Source organism: Pezoporus occidentalis, unplaced genomic scaffold (genome assembly GCF_034315485.1).
Source record: "Pezoporus occidentalis ecotype Australia unplaced genomic scaffold, CSIRO_AGI_Poc_V1 ctg22, whole genome shotgun sequence".
NCBI lineage: Eukaryota > Metazoa > Chordata > Aves > Psittaciformes > Psittacidae > Pezoporus > Pezoporus occidentalis.
This window is the reverse complement of record NW_026914072.1, coordinates 2262518-2284715: the sequence shown is the minus strand read 5'-3', so window position 1 is coordinate 2284715 and position 22198 is coordinate 2262518. Positions and strand designations below refer to the sequence as shown.

General features: G+C 37.4%; 1 protein-coding gene across 1 annotated transcript in view; it reads left to right on the top strand.

The window, feature by feature from the left end:
- PPFIBP2 (PPFIA binding protein 2) overlaps nucleotides 1-22198 on the top strand; it is an 89241-nt gene that overhangs the window by 39217 nt on the left and 27826 nt on the right. Inside the window, exons 3-6 of the mRNA XM_062620203.1 lie at nucleotides 110-199; nucleotides 4406-4519; nucleotides 13970-14101; nucleotides 21639-21731. Coding sequence (XP_062476187.1) covers nucleotides 110-199; nucleotides 4406-4519; nucleotides 13970-14101; nucleotides 21639-21731 — 429 coding nt within the window. The remainder of the gene's footprint in view (nucleotides 1-109; nucleotides 200-4405; nucleotides 4520-13969; nucleotides 14102-21638; nucleotides 21732-22198) is intronic.

Here is a 22198-nt window from a genome sequence, read left to right as displayed (position 1 = left end):
GCATGTTTTTCATATTGTAACAATGACTCAATATAAATTTTTTTATTAACTATTGTTTGAAATTCTAATATTAACTGTAATAATTCTCATAGGAGCTTTTTCCCCCCAGTCACAGGTGAATCATCATTCATCTAATAATGAAACATATCAAGAAAGATTGGCACGATTAGAAGGTGATAAAGAGTCACTCATACTGCAGGTATGTCTTAAAGAGAGCATTGTCTACGTAGTCGATACTCAGTGAATAAAAGCTGACGTGACAGTATTTTCTGTTAAACAAGTGGTAGCAGGTCACCAAATGTAACTAATATTTAATCAGGAATTAATTTATAATATGTATAATCCATCTGATTGATTTCATGGTGGGATAGTGTGGTAAAGGGGAAGGGAACAGCAGGAGTAAGAGGGAGATGAATAAAAAAGGGGAAAAGATAAGAAAACAAAACAAAACCAACTTAAATAACGCTGTGGAGTCTCAGGACAGTACTGTGGTAGTGATTCTCATTCCAGATTTGCAAGGTTGTACCAGTTGATTTTTTTTTTAGGTTCTCTCTGCTGCCATCTTTAATTGGGGGGTGTGATGATGAAAATTAGGAAGTAAAATGGATGCGTAAGTTCTTCTAGGTTTCCTGTTTCTCAGTTACCAAGCCTTTTTCAAACAGATCTGCTGTCACATGTTAATCTTCCTACTGGGAAAACAGCTTATACAACTTCAAATTAAAAAACTCATTTTTTTTTTCCTGGATATTTTTGCTATTACTAAACTGTACATTAATTGCTTTTTAAAACTGAAGCTGGAGATTCTTTAAATGGTCTTTGCATATCCATTCTCTTTATGCTTACAAAAGCATATTATAAGCATATATCTTTCTTTATATCGAACAAAACTACACTGGGTAGGTGTTCTCCCTACTTTCAGTTACTAGTTTCTGTAAGCATGTTTTATCCTGTATGTTCTGTTCACACTTGTGTTAATTTACTGCTGTTGTTAAATAAACAGTAAATGGTTTGTGAGACATAAGTTTAGGCTTGGTTGGAATTTTCTTTTTTTGTTGTTGTTCCTGTGAAACTAAAATTGCTATTACCAAATTTAGAGGAAAAAGAAATAAATTTCCTGAATGAAAACCAAGTTTCTGTCAGTCAGGTCCAGGGAGGCAACATATGTTTATTAGAATACTTTCTATTAATCAAGTGGTTATTAACTTTAACATCTTGATTCTACTAATAATAGGCAGCAACTTTTCACATAGTACGTTCACTTCCCAGACAGTTCACTCTCACACATGAGCAATCATAATTGGAGCAACAATTAGGAGGCCAATCCCAGCTGTTTACTCAGAAACAGAGGGTTGTACTGATGCACCTGTGGCTTTGTCCTCAAAGGCCTCTGTTGTTTCATCACCTGTATGTATAGCCCCATAATCTTTGTCTACATATAGGAGCCACTGTTTTCTTGGATGTGGTTCATGCAGCCAGTTGTTGATGGTCATGTGTCCTGGTGGGCTTGGACAGATTTGGCAGAATCTTGATGTTCAAAGTATATCAGCTTTTGTGGATTTAACAGGACCGCTGGTCTCCAGAGCTTGTAAATTCTTGAAGACTCTTCCAGGCTACTGCTTACTATGTACTTTTGCTGTTCTTATCCTTCTGATTTTTAGTAACTATTTCTTCATCCACACAAACAGATACCTGTAGAATGCAACCAGCCGTTGGTTGCTCAATGGATGGTTTACTAACGAAGAAGAGGCGTTTATGACATGTTTGGAGACCTGCCTAGAGTTTTTTTCTCAAAAGGAATGTAGTAAAGTCAGATATAGGAATTGCCACTCTGTTGCCTTTTGACTCCCATCACACCCCTATCAAATCAGGAGGCTTAGTCAATATTTTTGCATTTCCTGTCCCGCTGAGCAGTATTGCAGTAGAACTCCTAAAACCCCAGGCAAGTAAGATAGGTGAAAACCTCACTCTGGTAGATGAACATCAAAAACAACAGAAAAAAGAGGTGCCAAGATAGAGCTGGGTTTAAAACCTGGTTTACACCAGTTCTCTATATTCTATCTAGGCAATCAAATGTGGGGAATGCAGGCGAGCCCCTGCTGAGGTTACACTGGCCTGAGGAAGTCATCTGGTATAAACCTGCCTCTTGGGTGTGACCATTGGCATGAAGGATGAGAAAGTGATGGGAAATAAAGCACCTCTATTCTGTAGCTCATGTGGAATAGTTGCCAATGACTGTAATCCATGTCTGTAATCTGTAGGGAATATGAGGTTGGTAGCACTCCAGTCTTGCATCTGATTTGCTGCAGAAGAGGCAGCTCAAGGCAGGCAGTGCCCACTGTCTCTGTCCACCAAAGCAGAGTCAAACAGTGCACATTGAGACCCACTTCCAGTGTTTAGACTGTAGTGGAGACTGAATATGCTACAGCATCTGGGATACCTTCTCATAGTTTAGTGACTGTATAGGAGCTAATGTACCTCTTCCGGTGCTTGGCTGTTGTTTCTTTTTTCCCACAAAGATATTTTAAACCCTTATACCACTTGATTTTTAGCTAATTCTTCAATATGCCTCACTCTTATTATATTTACAGAAAATACATTATCCACAGACTGACTTTTGCAGGTGTTACACTGCTAAGGCAAGATGGACTTGCCAGCATAGCATATGCTGGGGTTACATTCTGTATGTAGCCTACTGAGTCTCTGAAGAGTCTGGCAGATATGATCCTGAACAGAGGGGAAAATATGAGCTCAAAGTGGCTAATGTGCTTCTCAGCCTAACTACTGGAACATCCAACACATGCTCCTAAAGCTGCTAAGTTTCTATTAAATTCCTTTGCAGGTCATATTTAGCAGACGGTTTTCCTTGCAGGTTGCAATGCTAGTTGGAACCTAACCCGACCATTTAAGTGCAACTGGTTTTCTTTGGAACCTACATCAGACTGAAGGAGAGGATTGTTTCTTTCTTTCTGCTTTCTGACCTCAGAGGGGTTTGGGTTTTGTATGTCTGTGTGTGCCATCACTCATTTAATGGGAGCAAAACAAAAAAGTAGACAAGCAGCAGACTTCCTTGCAGGGAGTACTCCCCATGCTCAGGTTTGGATGTATCCCTCTGCCATTTGCCTCCACCTACTCCTTCCTATTTTCTCTTGTCCTTCGTTCATTTGTACTCTGTCCTACAGCCAGCTACTTTAAAGGCAAAAACAAAAACAAAAAAAAAGTCCTCTTTTTCTCTTTTTCTATGTTCCTCTCCCAGGCATGCTTGTCATTATGTTTGCAGGCAAAGCAAAGAAAAATCACTCACTCAGTCAATCCCTCTGCAGCTACCCTGAAGTGAACTCAGTTGTTGGTTCATTGGGATTTAGAGGCGCTGCATAGAGGGCACATCTCAAAGGGTTCACTTCCACAGACTGTACTTATTTTTTTTAATAAAGGTGTTGCAGGGTTGGATGTGAGAACACAGATAAGTTCATTTGGGGGGGGGGTGTTTTTTTTTTGTTGTTGAGATAACATTTTTCTAGTATAATCAAGGCATATTAATAAGTAGTAAAAATGAATATACAGTGTGTATGTGCTGCTTAATATAGGAATTCAACTGTTGCTTTTTCCCCCCACATCTTTCTAATGTTATCCTGAGTTTTTTCAGCTTTGTGATCTTTGAGTTAGGCTGCTGGGCTTCTCTTGTTAGACACTCACTGGTCTCTAACACCATTCCCACAGCTCCTTAGCAGTATTACTTATTGTTGCTTTTCTTGGGATTCATTGTCTGTATCTTGCGTCTTTTGCTTTCATGTTTTGGCTTGCAAAGCCTGGGAATTTTTCTTGGAATAGATCTTTGCTGCTGCTAAAACATGCCTTTTACTCATTGCATTCTTTATTAACTGCAGAAGGCTTTATTGATAAGTAAGCTCTTTTTCTGTTCATGTAAGAAGTAAAGTAATTGGTTGGTTTCTGAATGACTAGTTTTATTGTCCGTCTGTTTTAAGGACTGAAATGCCAATGCCAATGGAACCTGAAATGGCAATGCATGCTTGAAAATATTTTCAGTATCCTCTGTTTTTGTTTGGAACTTTCTAATTTTTCAAGACTTTTACTTTTCCATAAACTGACTCTGGCTACCTATAGGTAGTCTTCCACCTCTTCTAGAAATACCCTTTCTTTTTATATTAAAATAAAAAAAAATCAGGGGAGGGCTGAGAGGGCGGGGTTAAAGCAAAATATAGGTAAGGCTGGAAAATTGTCTATCTTGGTAGAGCAGGTTGCTGCAGTGCACAAGAATATTAAACCATTGAGAACTTTAAAAGAGAACTGGCTGTTAAAGTGTGCATTTGGATGTTAATTGTATAAGGTAATTGAAACTTAGTTACAGTCAGTTCAGTAGCATTGTGCTTCTCTTCTCAAATTACAGGTGAGTGTTCTTACAGACCAAGTGGAAGCTCAAGGAGAGAAAATCCGGGACTTAGAAATCTGTCTTGAGGGGCATCAGTTGAAACTGAATGCTACAGAAGAAATGCTTCAACAGGTAAAAGTCTGGATTGGGAAGCTTCTTGCATAACCTCCAGCAGAGGGGTGAACATACATGGTCAGCTTGTCTCTGTGTGTGAGTGCGTTTAGCAACGAGATAAAATGGGGAAAAAATGTCTCTTTTATTGTTCTCTTGCTGCTTTGTACCTTTTCCCCCACCCCCAATAAATGTTTCTTTGTTTTCCTGTTGCAAAAATGTTTTACTGCTGGTTGCATAATACTGTACGTGGCAGCATGTAAAATGAAACTATTGTGTCTTATTTGTACTGTGTTGACGAACTACATTTGGGCATGACTGTTGAGTAACTGGTTAGGCAGGTTAAATGTATCTAATGTATGTAGGAGTTATACAATTAAGAAGTTTTATTTAAATATTGTCTGGTTTTGTATGGCTTTGAAGTTGAACATGTAGTAAGTTGAAATGAGTTACTGTATCAAGTTTGGCTTTATAACCATTTTAGCTTAATTTAGGAGCTCTCCACTTATTTTTGAAAGAAAATTAGTGCATAAAGTGCACTAAAATTTAGTGCACATTTGAATTGACAGTTTCAGGATATTTGATTTAATTTTTGCTTATTCACATTATATGTTGAGGGAGCAGAAGAAATGCTAAATTACATACCTTACATGTCATGTGTTACTGCAGAGCTGGTAGGTCTGTTGATGCAAAAGAACTTTCCCCATGCAATTTTCTGATTTTATGGATGCAGATCATGCGCTGGTAGTACAGTACATAGTTATCAAAAATAGATTTGAAACTGCAAATAACCCTCAAAATCTATGCCAGAAATTTGCAAGGGTAGATAGATAGAACTTACTTCCTCTCCTTACCCGAAATGTTGTGTTATAAATTTACTATTTTCATCTATGTTAAATATACAAGTTTTTTCATGAACTGATCATAGCTTTAAATTATGATAAAGATCCCTATAATATGTATGCTAACAGTGGCAGTTTCTATAAGATAAACTTGTATCTTAACCCTTTTTAAGTTATAATTCTCGAAGCTTCTCTAAAAAGAGCACGGACTCACACAACTTCTGCAGCCCAAAATATGATGTATTATAGAAGTTATGTTCTCATATGTAAATGAGGGGATGTTTTTAAAAATGCAGCTAGTGAGTGTATTTCATTTTCCCATGAGATCTGAAGTGAAATTCAAAGAACAGTAACTATTTAAATTATGAAAATCTGTTTTTAAACTTCAGGAAAGCATTCACAATGGGAAGAAGTTTACTGTTTTAATCTAAAACTAGGTAGTTGTTCTGTGACTTCTGCTAAAAGTGGTTATTGTTTCTGTAACTTAAAATTTTCTGCTCTGATAGTATTCTGAGGAAACCATGAATTTAAAGCCTGATTTAACAGAACACTGAGGCATCTGAAAATAGAATATACTACTGAGATGTACATTGCTACTTCAGTGAAATTTTAATCTACCCATGTGGCATTAGGCACCTGTACAAATTGCTTATGAAGCTGATCCTAAAGTGATAAGCTGCAAAAGTCTGTACTAAAGCTAAAGGAAATCAGAGAAACTCCAAATATATTTAATATAACCCTTTAATATAACCCTTGAATTTAAATTGTGAGATCACTTTGAGTGGCTGTAACTGTTGCCAAATGGCAGTAACTTCAAATTTGTTTTCTTTTTTGTAACTGAATAGTTGGCAATAAGCTCAAATTTGTTGATTGTTTTGTTTTGTGTCGTACTTTCAAGATCTTGCATTTGAACATAATTTACAGAAATGCTGATAAGCTTGCTTGTGGATCACTAAATTTCTAAGTGACTGATCTCTTATGTTTACAGCATATATGATAGCTCAAGTTTGGGTTGGTTTTGTTTTGTTTTGTTTTTTCAAGAGGAAGAATTATGTAGGCCACACCTTGGTAAGCATTTGTGTTTCATTTAATCCAATGAGTTTGTCTCTTTGAACTTTGTACGGAGAGATGCACATACACAAACACATGCTTAGTATTTTAATTTTAGTGAGTGATGTGCTTTCAATAGCTGAACCAAAATTAAAAAATAAATTCAGTGCGGAACTGAGATATTTAAATTTTATTTTCTCACTGGAATGCAAAAAAAAATTGTGTTAACCTTTTAGTTTTGTGAACAGAAAGAAGAACAAATTAATTAAATACTAGAGGGTGATCAGGGAATGGTAGTTGTGTGTTTCTGAGAGAGATTAGATCCCCCAGTAAACAGTAGCATATGGGAAACCCAAGTTAGATCTCTGAAAAGCCCAACAGTCAGAGAAATTGTACATTTATTATGGCTCACAAGAGGACCCTATTTGTCTGTAATTTATTTTGAAGGTTCTTTTTGCAGTTCACCTTGTTGAAAAGATTACCCTCTACAGGGAATGAGTTGAGATTTGGAGACAAGAGAATGACCTGATCGTGTGAAGATTATGACATTCATGTAAGACATGTGGCCAGTAGGCCTTCTTGCAGTCAATTTGTCAAAAGTAGAGTGAGTGTCTGGCCTCGGAGACTTCAACAGACTGATGGATCAGCCAGGTTTTGGGAGAGGTTCAGACTTTCTCAGCCAGCAGTTGCCAGTGTACTGTAGAAGTGCTCATGATGCTTAGCAAAGAAATGAAAGATGCTTCTGTTGTCACTAAGTTTTTTCAGTGAAAACTGTTTAGTGGGCTTTCAAGACAGTTTTTTTGGTCTGGTTTTTTTTACAGTAGACTAACTTATTTCTAATAAGAAAAAAATCATCAGCTCTATGTACCTATATAAATACTCTTGCTTTTCGGAAAGACTTCAATTATATTCCTGAGGTGTATGCAAATCCAGTTTGATTTCATGGTTCTGCTTGCTTATTTACAGTATATTAAACTCCACTGATTTTTACCTTAGTGAACTTAAGTCAACTGCTTTTTCACAATGGAAGATGGAATGATAAAGATAATTGCCCTAGCTTGAAAAATCTTTAATACATATTAGTAGAGCTAAGCTAAGTGCAATATGGATCAGCATATTATTTACTTATCTGGGAGAAGTATAACTGAGTCCAGGGTAAGTCTTTTTGATTTCGGGAACTGTAAGAAGAGTGTCTTGATTCTGTGCCCCAAATACTAAAATAAAAAATCATACACTTTAAGGTAATTTAATTATGGTATCTGATAATTCTGCAACAAAAAGGGTTTGTAATGCTACCCTGCAAAATCATTTTTGCTGAATCTATGCTAGCAGAGACTTGTCCATTTTTTCAGGGTGGGGTTACTGGCTCAAATCCTTCTGGCTTATGATTTATGCAAAAGTTGTTTTGAACCCTGCTACAAAGTGATTGTGGAAACGCTTCTGAAACAGCAGCTAAAATAAACTTTATACCAATTACATAAAATGGCTGTTCAGCATTTAGGGTGGACATCTTGAATGTGGAACAGTAGCAACAGATACTGCTGCTTCTTTGCAGAAAACTCTTTATCACTCAGAGAACGGTGCGGTATCATTCCCTTAGTCAAAATGTGAACTTTAAGAAATTAGTTGAGCCAGTCTGAAGGTTCCTGCCACAAAAAGGAGAGGTCCCCATTGTTCTTTCATTCTTCTCCCTGTTCCTAACCATGTGCTTCTGCAACTTATACTGACTTCATGCTCATCAGACTTTTTCCTCAATGAGTCAAACAAACCTAACGTGGTTTAAAAAAGAAGGGGATGCTTTCTGCTGCGTTACTGAGTTGAAACAGCTCACTGAAAAGGTTAAGGTGCGGCATATAGGTGATGGTGAGATGTGCATTTGACCTAGCTGTTTATGAAAGGAGCCAAGGAAAATACATCTCAGCAGTGTCTGAGAAACAGGATGATCCTATGTGGCAGATGCAGAAATGCCCTAGTGTGCACAGTTACAGATAATACTTTCATGAGATGTGATGCTTATAGTGTCAAACTCAACATTTTGCTTTGGTAAGGATGCTTGCTCCACTACTAATCAGGATAAAGCATTTTTTACTTAGAAGGTGTTTGCATTCTCTTTCTTTAAAAACAAAGAAGGTGTTTGAAAACTCATGAAAGTCAAGGGCAAAACTTTAAATCTGTCCTGAAGTATGATTCCGATGTGGGCCAAGGAACATATTTCCCTGATCATCCTTCATTGTAAATGATAAGAGAAAATTTTCTGGGGCATGACTGAGAGCAAGACACCAGTTTCATCTCACTGGATTTCCTTCCAGTGGTATCTCTGGCTTTGACATCAAATGTGTAAAGGATATGGAAATGACAGCATGTGTGAATAGTTACTTGCCTTGCCGCTTAGCCCGTAATAATGAATGCCTTTGAAATAAAAAAAAACAAACCCGAACTTCTAGAATTATCCTATGAAAACAATTTGTGCTGTGGCAGTCTATTCCCAGCATTTCAGCTGCTTTAAAATGTACAATTACAGCCAATTTTAGAGAACAATGATGTGTGTGTGTCTTGCTCCCAGTTAGTTTGTGGAATTTCAAGTACTTCAGTCAATTTTAAGATTTTTTTAAGAGAAGATTGGGACCTGAATGTCTGCTATGTTAGCTTAGGGGAACCTCCTATCAACTTGCTGTCAACTTTTCTTTCATCTGTACTGTGTACAAATGTAGAATAGAATCGGGAAGCATAAGTCACTTTTACTCTATAAATGCGCCTAACCTCTCATGGTAGGGAATCCATGCTGTCAATCTTGACAACTGTGTTAAGTCAGTTTGAAAAGTGAATTTTCTGCACATAAAGATTTCACCTTCACAAATGCCCTTTTAAGTGCATTTCTTATGGTAATTGTTGTAAGAATATTGTTAGTTACCTTTTTTGCTATCCCCATGCTGCATTTGATTTATTTAACAGATCATAGTTCCCATGGAAGTTGTCTGGCATGAAGTAAAAAAGCATGCAGTTTAGTTTGCTTTCCCACTGTGTGGCAGTGTCTTTCCTGTACCTGACCTGTATGAAATCCTAGATGTGGTCTGACTCTGTATTTCCACCTTCCAAATTATTTCTGACACAGAAGTGCAAGAAGCAATCCAGGGGACTCTTGTCAGATAGTTGCATTGTGTAAGTATGATTGTGTCTTCTGTCAAGTAAATACTCTTGCAATGTACAAAGTATTTGGCTTTAGGATTCTTTCTGCCTTAAAAAATACACACAGAAACTGAAATGCTTGATTGCAAACAGGAGTGAATTCCTGTTTCTCGGGTCCGTTTACAGCCAGCTTCTGCCTGGCTGCACGGAGCAGGGGGAAGTGCGCCAGAGAATGCCCTTTGTGAGGCACAATGGAGAATCTTTAAAAAACCCGTGGATTAAAAGAATGCAGGGAGGAGCTGTATTGAAAGTAGAAACTTGAATCCAACACAGTTTACTGTGTACCTGTTCTGGTTTTGCAGTTGTCTTATATTTGGGGGAGCCAGAATCCTGTCTTGGTTGCAGGGTATAAACCTAGTGTGTATCTGTTTGCTTCTCAGAAACTTTGCTGGCCAGCAAAGATCATTCCTTCAGCTTTCAGTTGCCTGAGTTATCTGATCTTAGATGAATTTCAGCACTTGTTTATAGCATGCAGTAACTTCTTGCCAGAAGCTAGCTTAGTGTTTCAGATTTTGAAGTGTGCTCTGTGCTGCTCTGGGGTGAGGCATAAGATTTTCAGTGTGTGCTCCCAAGTTGTGCAGCATATCTACACAGGTGAGCATTACACTGCTTTGTTATTTTACAGTTAATGTAGGCATGAATCTGCTGGTCCAAGTGTATGCTGTTCAAATTGGCAGTGCTGTGGGAAGCTCTGTCCTTTTTTGTTGCTTAACTATATAATGGACAAATGATGAATTGGAGGGCTGTAATTTACTCTCTGCTACTAACTTGCATCATTTCATGGCGATTACACATGTACATTGCTCTCAGCTGTGTTTTCAGTTAAGCAAATATCTTATTTCTACCACAGCTGACACACAGCACTTGAAATGGGCAGTCCTCCTTAGCAGTGGTTCTTGGTGAATTTTGCTTACCAGGTAGGGTAGCATGGTCGGTCTTTCTGTCTTCTTTTTTTTTATTTTAATAAGGATGAAAATTACAGAATTTTTGAGTGTTGTATTTTGTACAGTGCACAAGTGCAAAATGGGATTTTTGGGGTTTTTTTTCCTCCCACTTGACTAAAACCTTACTTATGGTTTCTCAATCAGTGTATGGCATGATTGTTCCTTCTGTTTTGCGGAGTGTTAAATATCATGGAATTTTCTGTGCTTGCAGCTGACAGCCTAGAAAAGCGTAGTGTCCTCTTTCTAAGCTATTTTATGTCATGTCTTTTTTATAAGAATTATGTATTTCCAAGACAACACAATGTGCGAGTTATATATATACAGCATACGCCTCAGTTTCATTTGGAATATTGAAAAACATGATTAAATACTTTAAAAGTAGACAGTGTAGGTTTTAAAAATACAGTGGTGTTTTGAAATAGTTTGCTGTTGATTGATCTGTCTGGCACATGCATATTGTAGCTTCTGCATGACTTGTCTTTGTAATTATTCTACTTGAAAATAGGTTTTTCCCTTTAAATTTAAAAGTTGAGTTTTGAAAAGAGAATTTTGGGTAATGAAATTATACTTATAGCACATATTAAAATTAAAACCAGGTATCTTGTTTTATAAAGTTCCCTAGGATATGTTCTATTTCTGTTCTATATTTCAGCTCATTAAGATCCTCCTAAAGCTGCTTCAGCCCAAATTACCATTTTGCCTGTTATAGTATCATTTTTGCTTTAAAACCAATAACATAAATTTGTATTTTCTTTTCTTACAATTGCATATTTATTCTGGCTGAATTCAAATTGCATCATACCACTGAAATACACCATAATTTCTCTGTAACAAAATGGGTCACATTCATAATGAGCTGTTCACTGTGAGCATCTGCTTGAAGATGAAAATAATTGCTTCCAGATGTTACCATTTCAAGAAGGGACGTTTGCTTTAAACGGCACTTTCTTTCAAAGCAGAAGTTAGACTCTCTAGATGCAAGAGAAATTGTCAGCTGTTTTAAATCAGTGTAGCTCCACTGAAAAGAAGCTAGGGATAGTTAGCTATTTTGTCTATTTTAAGGCAAGAGTTTTATGCCACTTCACACTGGCTGAGGAGTCTGGTTCTCTATCTTCAGATCAAACTACAAAATTTCGTTTGAGTTGACTGAAAAAAAAACCCAAATATCAGGTGCCTTAATTCTCACTACTCAGCGCTCTAGTGTTCACATGGAGCTACTAAACTCAGCATGAGAGGAGTGAGGATTTAGTCCTTATTGCATAACTAAGTGTCAGTTGGGGGTCTATAGAAAAAATAAGGAGTAATGCCAGGTGGTGCGCTGGAAGGGTAGATCTTTCATTGATCTCTAGAGGGATGCCATGTCTCCTTGCCTTATTCAGAAATCTTCCTGTTGTATCATGGAATGCCATGTCAGTGTCAAAAAACCCCAACTTCTAAATGATATTTCAGCTCAACAGTGAGTAGAGTCTGACCGGGCCAAGGTCACCTCACCCTGACAACCTTTTTGGTGCTCAGTAGCCTTATTTCATATTAAGGTTCTCATTTATAGGTATGTCTTTATTTTCAGAAGTCTGATATGTTCACAGCTGTACAGAGCCTGTTCCAGTCTGGATTGGAATGTGCTGCTATGGATCTTAGGCAAATTAGCATCTTTCTGGAAGATAGAGGAGTTACTTGTAATTAGAATTGTAATTTGTACTCACCTTTGTAGAAAGCAGCTACTAGAGAAATTTCATTAGGTAACTGCCTCTGAGAGTTTCTCAGTAAAAAAAGGCAGTGCACTGTCTTTTCCTCGTCAGTGCTTGATTTATTTCATTTAGAGGAAGAAAACCCAACCAAATCATGAGACTACATTTCTGTTTGTTTTCCCACCCATACACAAATATCATTGTCAATGTCAGCAGGAATGGCCATGGCACTGGGAATCGTGGGTGGCTTAGATAATTGGTGTTGCAATGCAGATGCAAGTTCAGTACTATTTTTAATTTGAGCAGTATTCCCCACCAGACTAAAACAATTTACTTGTAGAGTAGATTTAGGTTCCAAATACACTTTAATTGTGTAATTTTTTTAATAACCTTTCTGGGCTCTGTGGCTCCAGGAAATGGTCTACAACATACTGTGCAGTTTATGGGAGAGGAAGACATAAGAAAAGCGTGACGGACAGGGCAGTTTCGATTGCTCGGTAACATCAGCATAGATCCAGAATAGCTATGGCAACTTCGGTTAAGTCACTTCTATGTAATTCAAAGCAGAATCTGCTGTGATTCCTCCGTGTGTTTCACATGATGAAAACTCTAATGTGAGTTATGAGTTAGCAAAAATTTTTTAACCATTTAGAAACCAGTGTTCTTTTGTAAAAATTATTTAGGCACTGTAAGTATTGATTTTCCAGTAAGGCTTAAAGTCCTGAATGGTTTGGAGGGTTTTTTTTCCACTGCTTGAAAATGGAGACCAATAGAAGCATTAACATAAAACTCTGTTATATTTTGGAAGATGTTTTGAAAGATGCAGGGAAGGTGATTACTGAATGTTTTCCAAACACAGTGGTATCACTGGGTCCAAAGTACACATCTCTTTGCAACCTCAAAAACAAACTCAGGGTACACAAGCAAGACTCATGGCCAGTTGTTTCTACACTGTTACTCAGTCTAGATATTGCCTTTTAGATTCCAGTTTGGGGATACACTTTTTATTCACTGCTGTTCCCTCCACAGTGTACAGTCTTCAGAAGTTACAAAGTACCACATGATATAAACTTCCAAGTACTGCTAGTATTACTGCTGAATTGCTGCATGTCTTTGGCACTCTGTTTTGGTTAGGGTGCTTATTCTGTAATATCCTTTATCAAACAACACATAGTAAGAAGTTCTAAAATGTTTAATTGTAATACTAAAACATAGCTTTTTCTGATGAGTATTTTAGGAAGTAGCCAATTCTTTTGTAATGTGTTATGTGGCATTATGTAGGTTTGTGTTTGCCTAGCCTTAGTATTGTTTTCTGATTTCATGGCTTGCGTGGGGATTAACTTTGCCACGTGTTTTCCTGAAATATGGCAGAGACCACAGCGGCATAGCCATTAACATGGGAGACTGTTTACATGAAAACCTGAGAAACATGCAGTTCAAACAGGTCAAAAAATAGATGCTGTGAAGAGAGGTAGGGAAATGTCCTTTAGTATGAATTTGCCAATAATCCTTTTTTTTTGTTTGTTTTGTTTTAGTTACTTTTTCGGCCAGCAGCAGATGCTTACATCAGAACTGTCTTGCTGCTTTTTTTTTCCATCGTAAAGCAATAGCAATTGTGACTTTAAGAGAATCATTTTGCTTTTGTATTGAAAGCGTTAAACAATGGGGTAGAGGCTTTAGTATGGATCTGCCAATAAATCATGTAGCATTCTGTCAGTGTTCAATTAAATAACCAGAGAAAATGTTCTGCTTTGATTTCAGGAGCTGCTAAGTCGAACATCACTAGAGACTCAAAAATTAGACTTAATGGCTGAAGTTTCAGACCTGAAGATTAAACTGGTTGGTATGGAAAAGGAGCAGAGTGAATATGAAGAGAAACAGAACAAAGCTGAGGTGAGTTTCTTTCCTTAGGCTGTTGTCCTTTTTTATCATGTCTCTGGTATGCTGTCATGCACCTGAGCATTCAAGCTGAAATTGGCATGCAGTAGGATTTTCCGTCCATGCCATTGATCATGTGAATTCAGTGAAGAATATGATTATGCGTTTTTGGGATTTGGTTTCTTTTCTCCTCTCTCATTATACTTCCAGAGGTTGCTGTTTGGCTTTAATCAAGGCACAAAGTCCCTTCCAGAAGCATACATTACAGTTGCCATTCACTTAACCCTTTCCTTTTCACATAAGCTTGGCTGGCATGGCCATGTGCAGCCTATGAGAGCTCTTCTATTTCCTCATTTATGTGGCAGAGAAGACTTGTCAGCCCCGTAGTATCAGTGGTGCCACAAACACGTAGATGATCACCCTTGGTGATTTCAATGCATTCGTGGCACTTGGGAGGGAAGGACAAGGGGCAGGGCATATTCCTCAAATGAGCCTTTCCCCTTGTGGTTACAGAATAAATAGTGAAAAAAAAAAAAAAAAATTACATGCATTGGAGGCAATTCTAATCCTTGTTCCCTTTCATATGCGGAGAGTTCTGGTCATCAAAAAAGCTTTGCTTTTTACCATATTGATTAAGAAAGAATATAAAACAGAGAAACATGAATGTGGAATCCTGGAAATGAGCAGCAGAGGGGAGCTGGGAAGGAAAGCGATTATGAAGAAGGTAATTCATATGAATTGCCATGTATTGCTCTACTCAGTGGTCCTGTAAGGGAACCAACTGACAGAAGGAGGAACCAACTGGCAAGGGAGGATTGCTAGGTCCAAGATTCATACATTGCTGACTGAAAAAACTTCCATGTTGACACAGGAGAATTTGAAATCCAGGCAGTGTTAGAAAACTGTTTGATCTCCATAATGTCACTAGTGGAATATTTGGGAAGCATGCATAAGTAATTTACCTGCAGTGACATAATATGTTTGGAGTGTGTTTGTTTTTTGACTTATTTATCCTCAGAAGTTTTCTTTAGAGATCAAAAGATAGCTTAAAGAGAGCAATCCCTGGCAGAGGTTGCAAGCCAGGGAGGCACCAGCTGCTGTTTTTACCATCTATGGCCACCTTGTGCTCTTTCACCCATAATTGTCTCTTACTACCTGAAAATCTAAACAGGTCTGTGCAGCACGTAATTGCTACAGATTGCAGCCTACTCTCAGTAGCCACCTTTCTGAGAAGCCTTCAGCTCTTCCTGGTGTCCAACATGTAATGGAATGAGGGTGCCTAAATTATTGCAGGACATGCAGAGTCAGCCCGACTTCTGGAAGGCAACAGTGGTTTTGAGTGCATTTGCATTGATAGAACTTTTAAGTAGGTCTGGGCCTGTGGTAAGGATGAGGCTATGAGCTGTGAAATTCTTTTGATACTGCAAAAAGATGGGTGACCCCCTTGGATGGAAAAGCTCAGCGTTATTGGGCCTGGAAGCCTTTGCTGTATTGCTGAGTGATAGGAAATGTTCCTGCTGAGACGGAGAAGGCTTCTAATCTGAGGGAAAAGTTGAGAATCATTGTGTTAAGTATGCCCTGAATTATTAACTATGCCAAGATGTGATTAGATTTCTGGCCTGTTCAAAGTTGCAAACCTGTGTATACAGTGCAGGGAAAATGAGTAAGTAAAGCTGTGGGAAATAAACATCATTTCTAGTTTAATTGTTGAGCCATTTAAAAAATTACTTCAGACTGTCCTAAATAAGCATTAATCTAATTTGTAAAGATAAACAGGGATTGCTTTCAGTCAGATTGGATGCTTACTTGAATTCTAATGCTTTAACCCTGTTACAGCTTCTTTTGTTGTAAATTTCACTAATTTTTCAATACAAACACTATTTCAAATATAAGAATGAAATTTATTGATATGTTTCCTTTATAATGTTAGACTACAACTGCTGCTTAAATTTGGTAATAGTTTGAGTGTCTTCCTGAACTTCCTGTCTCCTCTGCCCAACTACATCTATCTAAGTGAGTAAGCCACTTTTAGGTACTCAGTCTATGTTTAGTTTGCTCTCATTTACACATACGCAGTTGTGTTGCGATAACCTACTTGCTTCAGAATGAGACAGTTCTCCAAACTGACAGTGACCAAATGAAATGAATCTCTGAATGTTATAGGTACTTCAGCATTCTTCTACAGGTACAGTACCTCAAATGAAATTGCAATTAGTGTTTTTAAATAAGTGGAATACAGCTATGGGTGACAGTGCTGGATCTGTTTTTATAGACTGCAGCCAGCCAATTCGTGCTTTCAAGACTGAGTTTAGGATTGACAGAAGTGAGCAGAACAGGGATTTGATAGATATGCTACTATCAGAAGGTAATAGTCCTGAGTTTTCACACTAGTGCACGTATTATAGAGGTATCCAGTAGTGAAACCCTTTCAGACAACTTGTTAATTATACTCCATGGCTGACCGTGCCATTTCTAAGTATAATAATGGCTTTTAAAAAATTTAAAATTAAATGTGACATTGCAGAATAATTCAGCTCAAACATGTTTGCTCTGTACTCTAATTTTATGTCAGCTTATTTCACAGCAGCTCTTTCCAGTCACATGGAATTTAGCTATAGAATTATTTGTCTGGTTGAGTTGGGGGGAAACAAAGCAAATTAAGATATCCTTCTCAATATGAGCAAGTTTTAATGTGTCAGGTTCATTTCACTTTATCTTATGCAGCTGTTGTTTAAATTTGGTTTTAGTTAGCAGCAAGGAGTTTATTAAGCGCCTCTAACCTCTTCTCAAAGGTATTAATTTCACACTGAATGCCACTTGTCTCTGGCTCTTTGAAAGCACATGCTAAATTTAAAGTGCCATCTATTTATATATCTAACACAGGGGCTAGGAGAATAGCTGCTTGTAAATGGACTGTCTCACTGTTGACTTTGTCATTTTAGTTCCTTTATTGTGGAATAATGTTTATTTTTGCCACAGCAATTCTGTGGAGGTTTTTGAAACCCCACCTAAGGGAGTTTTTGCAGCTTTTCTCTTACTTGAGAAGCCTTAAAAAATTTGGAAATGTGTTTTCTTAACGCAGCAAGGTATGAATGATCAGCATTATCAAGTGATTAATGCAGCCCAAATGCCTGCCTTACCTGAACACAGAAGACAAGAGACCTCCTATCACTACCAGGAGACTGCAGAAGTGATTGTCCATTTCATTTTGCTTAACAGCCTTTCTTTTTTGGCATAGGATAAATTTTGTTGGTTTTGCTTTTTCCTCCTAAGGATTTGAAGCTTGCTGTAAGCTGTTAAATATCTAGTGCATAGTTACTTGCGGTTTCGAAGAAACTTAGTGAGCCACTGACTCCCACTGGGGAGTCTGGTGTGTTGTCTCACCTGAATCAAATTCAAGATATAGTATGTTAATATATTTTCATGCTGTAAAGGAATCTCAAAAAGAGAAACCTTTTCTACCTTGAAGCTAGAAAAAGTTGTAAGGGCACATATTGCAGCTGAAGTTAATCTGTTTCTCCTCCATAGATTTCTTATCCTCCACTGGGTAAGGATTTCTGTCATTTCTGTACTGTCAAGTTTGCCCTGGGGGAAGTCTGTATGGATGCAGAGTGTTTCCAATTCCTGTTTTTAATGTGAGGTGATAGGGAAAAGAATGATAAGGTTGCATCCAAAGTGTTTCTGATCTCTCCCAGGTTGGCACAACTGGAGCAGCTGTCAGTTTGTACTCAAATGTCTGTGCATCTTGTTAGAGCAGTCCTTTAGAACCTTGTGTGGGTTAACAGTGTTCTGTCAAAGACAAACGAAAGCCTTGGTGCTTGAAAGAAAGCAAGGAAGATGGATGTGTGTCCTAATGATTCCAGTCATCGCCAGTTGGTACTGCTCAATGAGGTATCAGATTGTGGAGATGATGGTAAAAAAGAAACAAGATTAGAGCATGCAAGGTGGAGGGGTTGTGGATAGCATCTAGATTGTACATACAGCCAGTACTACAGGTATTCTACTTTGCAGTACTCCTAATAAGAGGATGAGTTAGGTGAGGTTCTCCCCACCAGTGTCCTACTGTATTGCTGCAAAGTGGCCAGTGTAGCCGGTATTCTTTCTAATGTTTTTTGGTTGTTTATGGAACTAATCCTCATTTACATACATTAAGAGTTGATTGGATGAAAGAGTATAAGCATCAGACATTGTGATCCTGACTAAGAATAATATGTAAGTTAGTTAAATATATGCAACTGTTTTCCTGAATTTCATTTTAAGCACAGTGCCCTAAAAAAAAATAATTGATGTGAAACCCTTGTATCTGGCGCATACACTGTTGAAAGGAAATCTTTGTGAATGTTTGAAGTTGACTGTGGATGTTGATGCAATTTGAGATTGGTTGTGTTATACACTTACCTGGTTGGAATAGCATCCTGTCCTTGCAGTAGCTGTTCTTTAGCTGTATGATTATTGGTTCACCAGAGGGTTGAGATGGCAAGAGGGCTTCTGTGTGTTGTAAGGAAGAAAATTCTAAGAAACATGCCATGTCTTCTGTTGCCCTGTCCACTAAAATCTTCCCCCCCTTTTGGAGATGGATTAATCTCCTCAGATTTATTCCAGTTGAGAAGATTGAGAAATCACAAAACACATGTTGTTAATGTATGTGAAAATTAAGAGAAAAGCACTCCAAACTTGTAATACCTGAGAAATTACCCAGCACTATTTACTACTGAGTTAGGGAACTTAAGTGAAATGTTACATACATTTTAAAACTTGTCTTTGGTTTGCTTTCTGTAGCTGGATTTTTTGTTTGTATCACTGAAACACACAAATCCAAGAATCTGGCCAGCAAATTGGTGCACTTTAATTACTTTTTCTTATGTGGTATCCTTTGATTTCTCCTGCGCATGTTGCTTAACTTTCTCCATGTCAAAATACTGCCTAGCTAGCAAGCTAGTAATGGGGTTATTTTTCTGACCCATGCTAGACCTGGAAACAGAATTGCTTTACTAGTAATTTCTGTGTATAAATTGTGAGGAGTAGGTTATGGCCCCATCTGAGTACTTAGCAATTTCTTCCTAGTGAATGGTTTGGCTATATAAATTAATGGAATCAATTCCCATTTCAGCAAAAGTGTGCCTCTGTTGCAGTTCTTCCTGATATCAGACTTCATGTGACTGTAAAAGCTTCCAAAACTGAGGGGCCAAATTTGTTCTTTATATTAGAATCAGAATCATGAATTAGTGCAGAATATAGACTCTGTTCTATGTAACCTGTAGCTCTGTGCAATATTCCAGATTTAAATCCATTCACATGTACCATAACAAAAGGAAAATATGTAATCTCTTGGGGTTTTTTTTCAGTTTGATTTGATGTGCTTCATGTGTTTCTTCGTGCTGCAATTGTAGAAGTCTTCTTTGCATCATTTTATTTCTCACTTTTTTTTAAATCTTTTTTTGTCTCTTTTTTTTTCTTTCTTCCCATGTTTTCAGTCAGTAGTGAACCTAATAAGTGAGCTACAGGAGCAGATGTGTAGACTGCAGCTGGAAATTAATAGTAGAATCCAAGAAAGAAATTCTCAAGATAGGAAACCAGACTTGACACCTAATGGTCCTCAGTCTAGTCCAAGATCAGTGGTAGAGACTCTCAGCCAGAAGAATTGTTCTCAGTGCAATGTACGAGAAGTGCACCTTAGCCTGTGTATTGCCTCTTCTCTACTCTTGCAGAAACTAAATTCTGCTAACCAGGATTGTGTTGTGAATTACTGGCATTAACTTTTGTGGCTTTCATTAACAAAGAGTGAGGTGGTCTTAAAAATTACAACAAAAAAGAAACTCTCCAACCCAGACACCCCAACCCCATTTAATAAACTGGGTCACCATTGATGTCTGTCTACTAAGGCACAGGTATCTGTAAGAGCTAAGCACTTTCAGTTTTTTTATGAATCTAACTGTACTTGTAAGTCTGTAGTGCTGGTGTGGTGTGTAGGTTGGAGGATTTTAATTTATTATTTGAGTGGCTGGGTTTTTTCCATAGTTGAGATTTATCTGTTTGATATGCAGCATGCTAGCATGGTTTGGTAGTTTGGTAGTTTTCCTCACAGTCACCCTAGCTGTGCATGGTGGTGTATCCTAACTAGTTCTCTAAACACAGATTATTAATTCTTCACTGTCTTAAAAGCTTTACACAGGTATGAAATACAGTTTTAGGTAAGAGTATCTGAAATGTGGCCTTTGATAATGCTAAATGAATGGAAGGAGCCATAATAAAAATACCTTTAAAATAGCAAATCCAGCACATTTTTCTTTATTATTTGACAGTAGCAGTTACCAGGAAAACATTTTTGAATTTACATTGCAGATCCTAGTTGTATTTGACCAAAACTGTCACATGTCAAAACAAAAGCTACTTTGCCTAAACCACTTAACAATGCCTGAAAATTTCCATTTCAATATTTGCTTTTAAATTGGTTTGCTTTAGTTGCAACCTCTCTTTGGTCTCAGTTTGGATCCCCAGAACTCATTTTATAAGTAATCTGCTTATATTGTGAGGGAGTTTTTCAGTAACTTTTCTCATAGGTTTATTTTACAAAAGTAATTCATTTGGACATGATGCCTATTTTGAAAATAGTGCTATTTTTCTGGGCTTGCTTCTGTCCAGAATTGATTAGTGAACTATTAGACTATACTACAAGCCGCATTTGGAAAAATCATGAGGGTCAAATCTGGGAGTCATTCAAAATAATTTAACCCAAGATATTAGTATGGCTGTTCAACATATATGCTATACAGCATTCCGAATTGGGCTAAGCTTCCAAATTTTTCTTTTCCTGAGTTCATTTGAAGACATTTGGTCTTGTCAGAGTGATATTTAAGAGACAACTTCATCTCTCAGGAGTAGAGGAATAGAAGAGAAGGCTAGGAACCCTGGTTGGGTGCAGCCCTTGGCTACCTCAACTCAGTTTGCGAAGTGGCAAACATTAACAGTTGAAGTAGCATATTTCTGGTCGTATTTGACTGTATGTGTATTGTATTAAATGCCTGTAACTTGCTAGATACTATTTTGTCTAAGTGTTATATTTTTTGGTAAGCAGTTTAAACACCTGCTTGGGGCAAGGATTGTCAACTTGGCAGTCCGGTAGTCTTTTAGTACTGCATGTTTCTGCTTACTTTATGAGGTGGCTTAAAAACAAAATGAGACTTAAAAACACAAAACAAACCAAATAAAACTAGCTCTGCAACAAAACCGTGATAATTGATGTTACATGAGACTGCAGTTGCAGATTTTTTGGCTCATTTTCACCAAGATATGCCTGACTTCGTCAAGATCAGCTATCTTCCTTAATACAGATAGGAAATTTGTTCATAATTTCAAGTGGAGGGTTTGAGAAAGTATTCCTTATCTTTCAATTCAAAATAGATTTTTGTCTTCTAAGACTAGGTCACGGTTTTTGATGTGGTGGTTCAGTGTTCACTACTGTGTGGTTCATGCATGATCTTTAGTTCAGGACTATGAAAAATTACTAACTACCAGAGAAATCTTATTTACACCTGCTGTTTCTTCTTTGCAGGGTTTGCTTCAGGAACTTAGACACCTCAAAATTAAAGTGGAAGAACTGGAAAATGAAAGAAATCAATATGAGTGGAAATTAAAAGCAACTAAAGTAAGCAGAATACTTGGCATTTACTAATGACAGACATTTCAGCTGGAAAGGGAAATATTTACTCTTCTTACAATTGCCTTATGTCAGGGCCTACTATGAGTCAAGTTTTCTTAAGCCATCTTTGGAATGAGTATTTAGGTTTGAAGTTTTTGTAGTTTCTTTTTGTGCTTTTTGCTTCCTCCCATCAGTTTCCAATATTCTACCTTTTAGTAGCTGTTATTAAAAAAAAAAATGAATAAAGAAGTCCTTTTGACTTACAAAAGACCTGTTGTAAGGAAATTTTTTGAATCTTTAAAATCTTTGAAAATTTTCCATCTTTTATTCGTTTATTGGTGACAAGCTTTTGTGGAATTTGCTTTCCAGTTTGAAGAGATATGCAAATATGGGTGTTCACTTAGTGTGGAATTTATTTTAATAGACATTAAGCCCAAAATACACTATTAGATCATCTGCTTTGACTTCCTCTG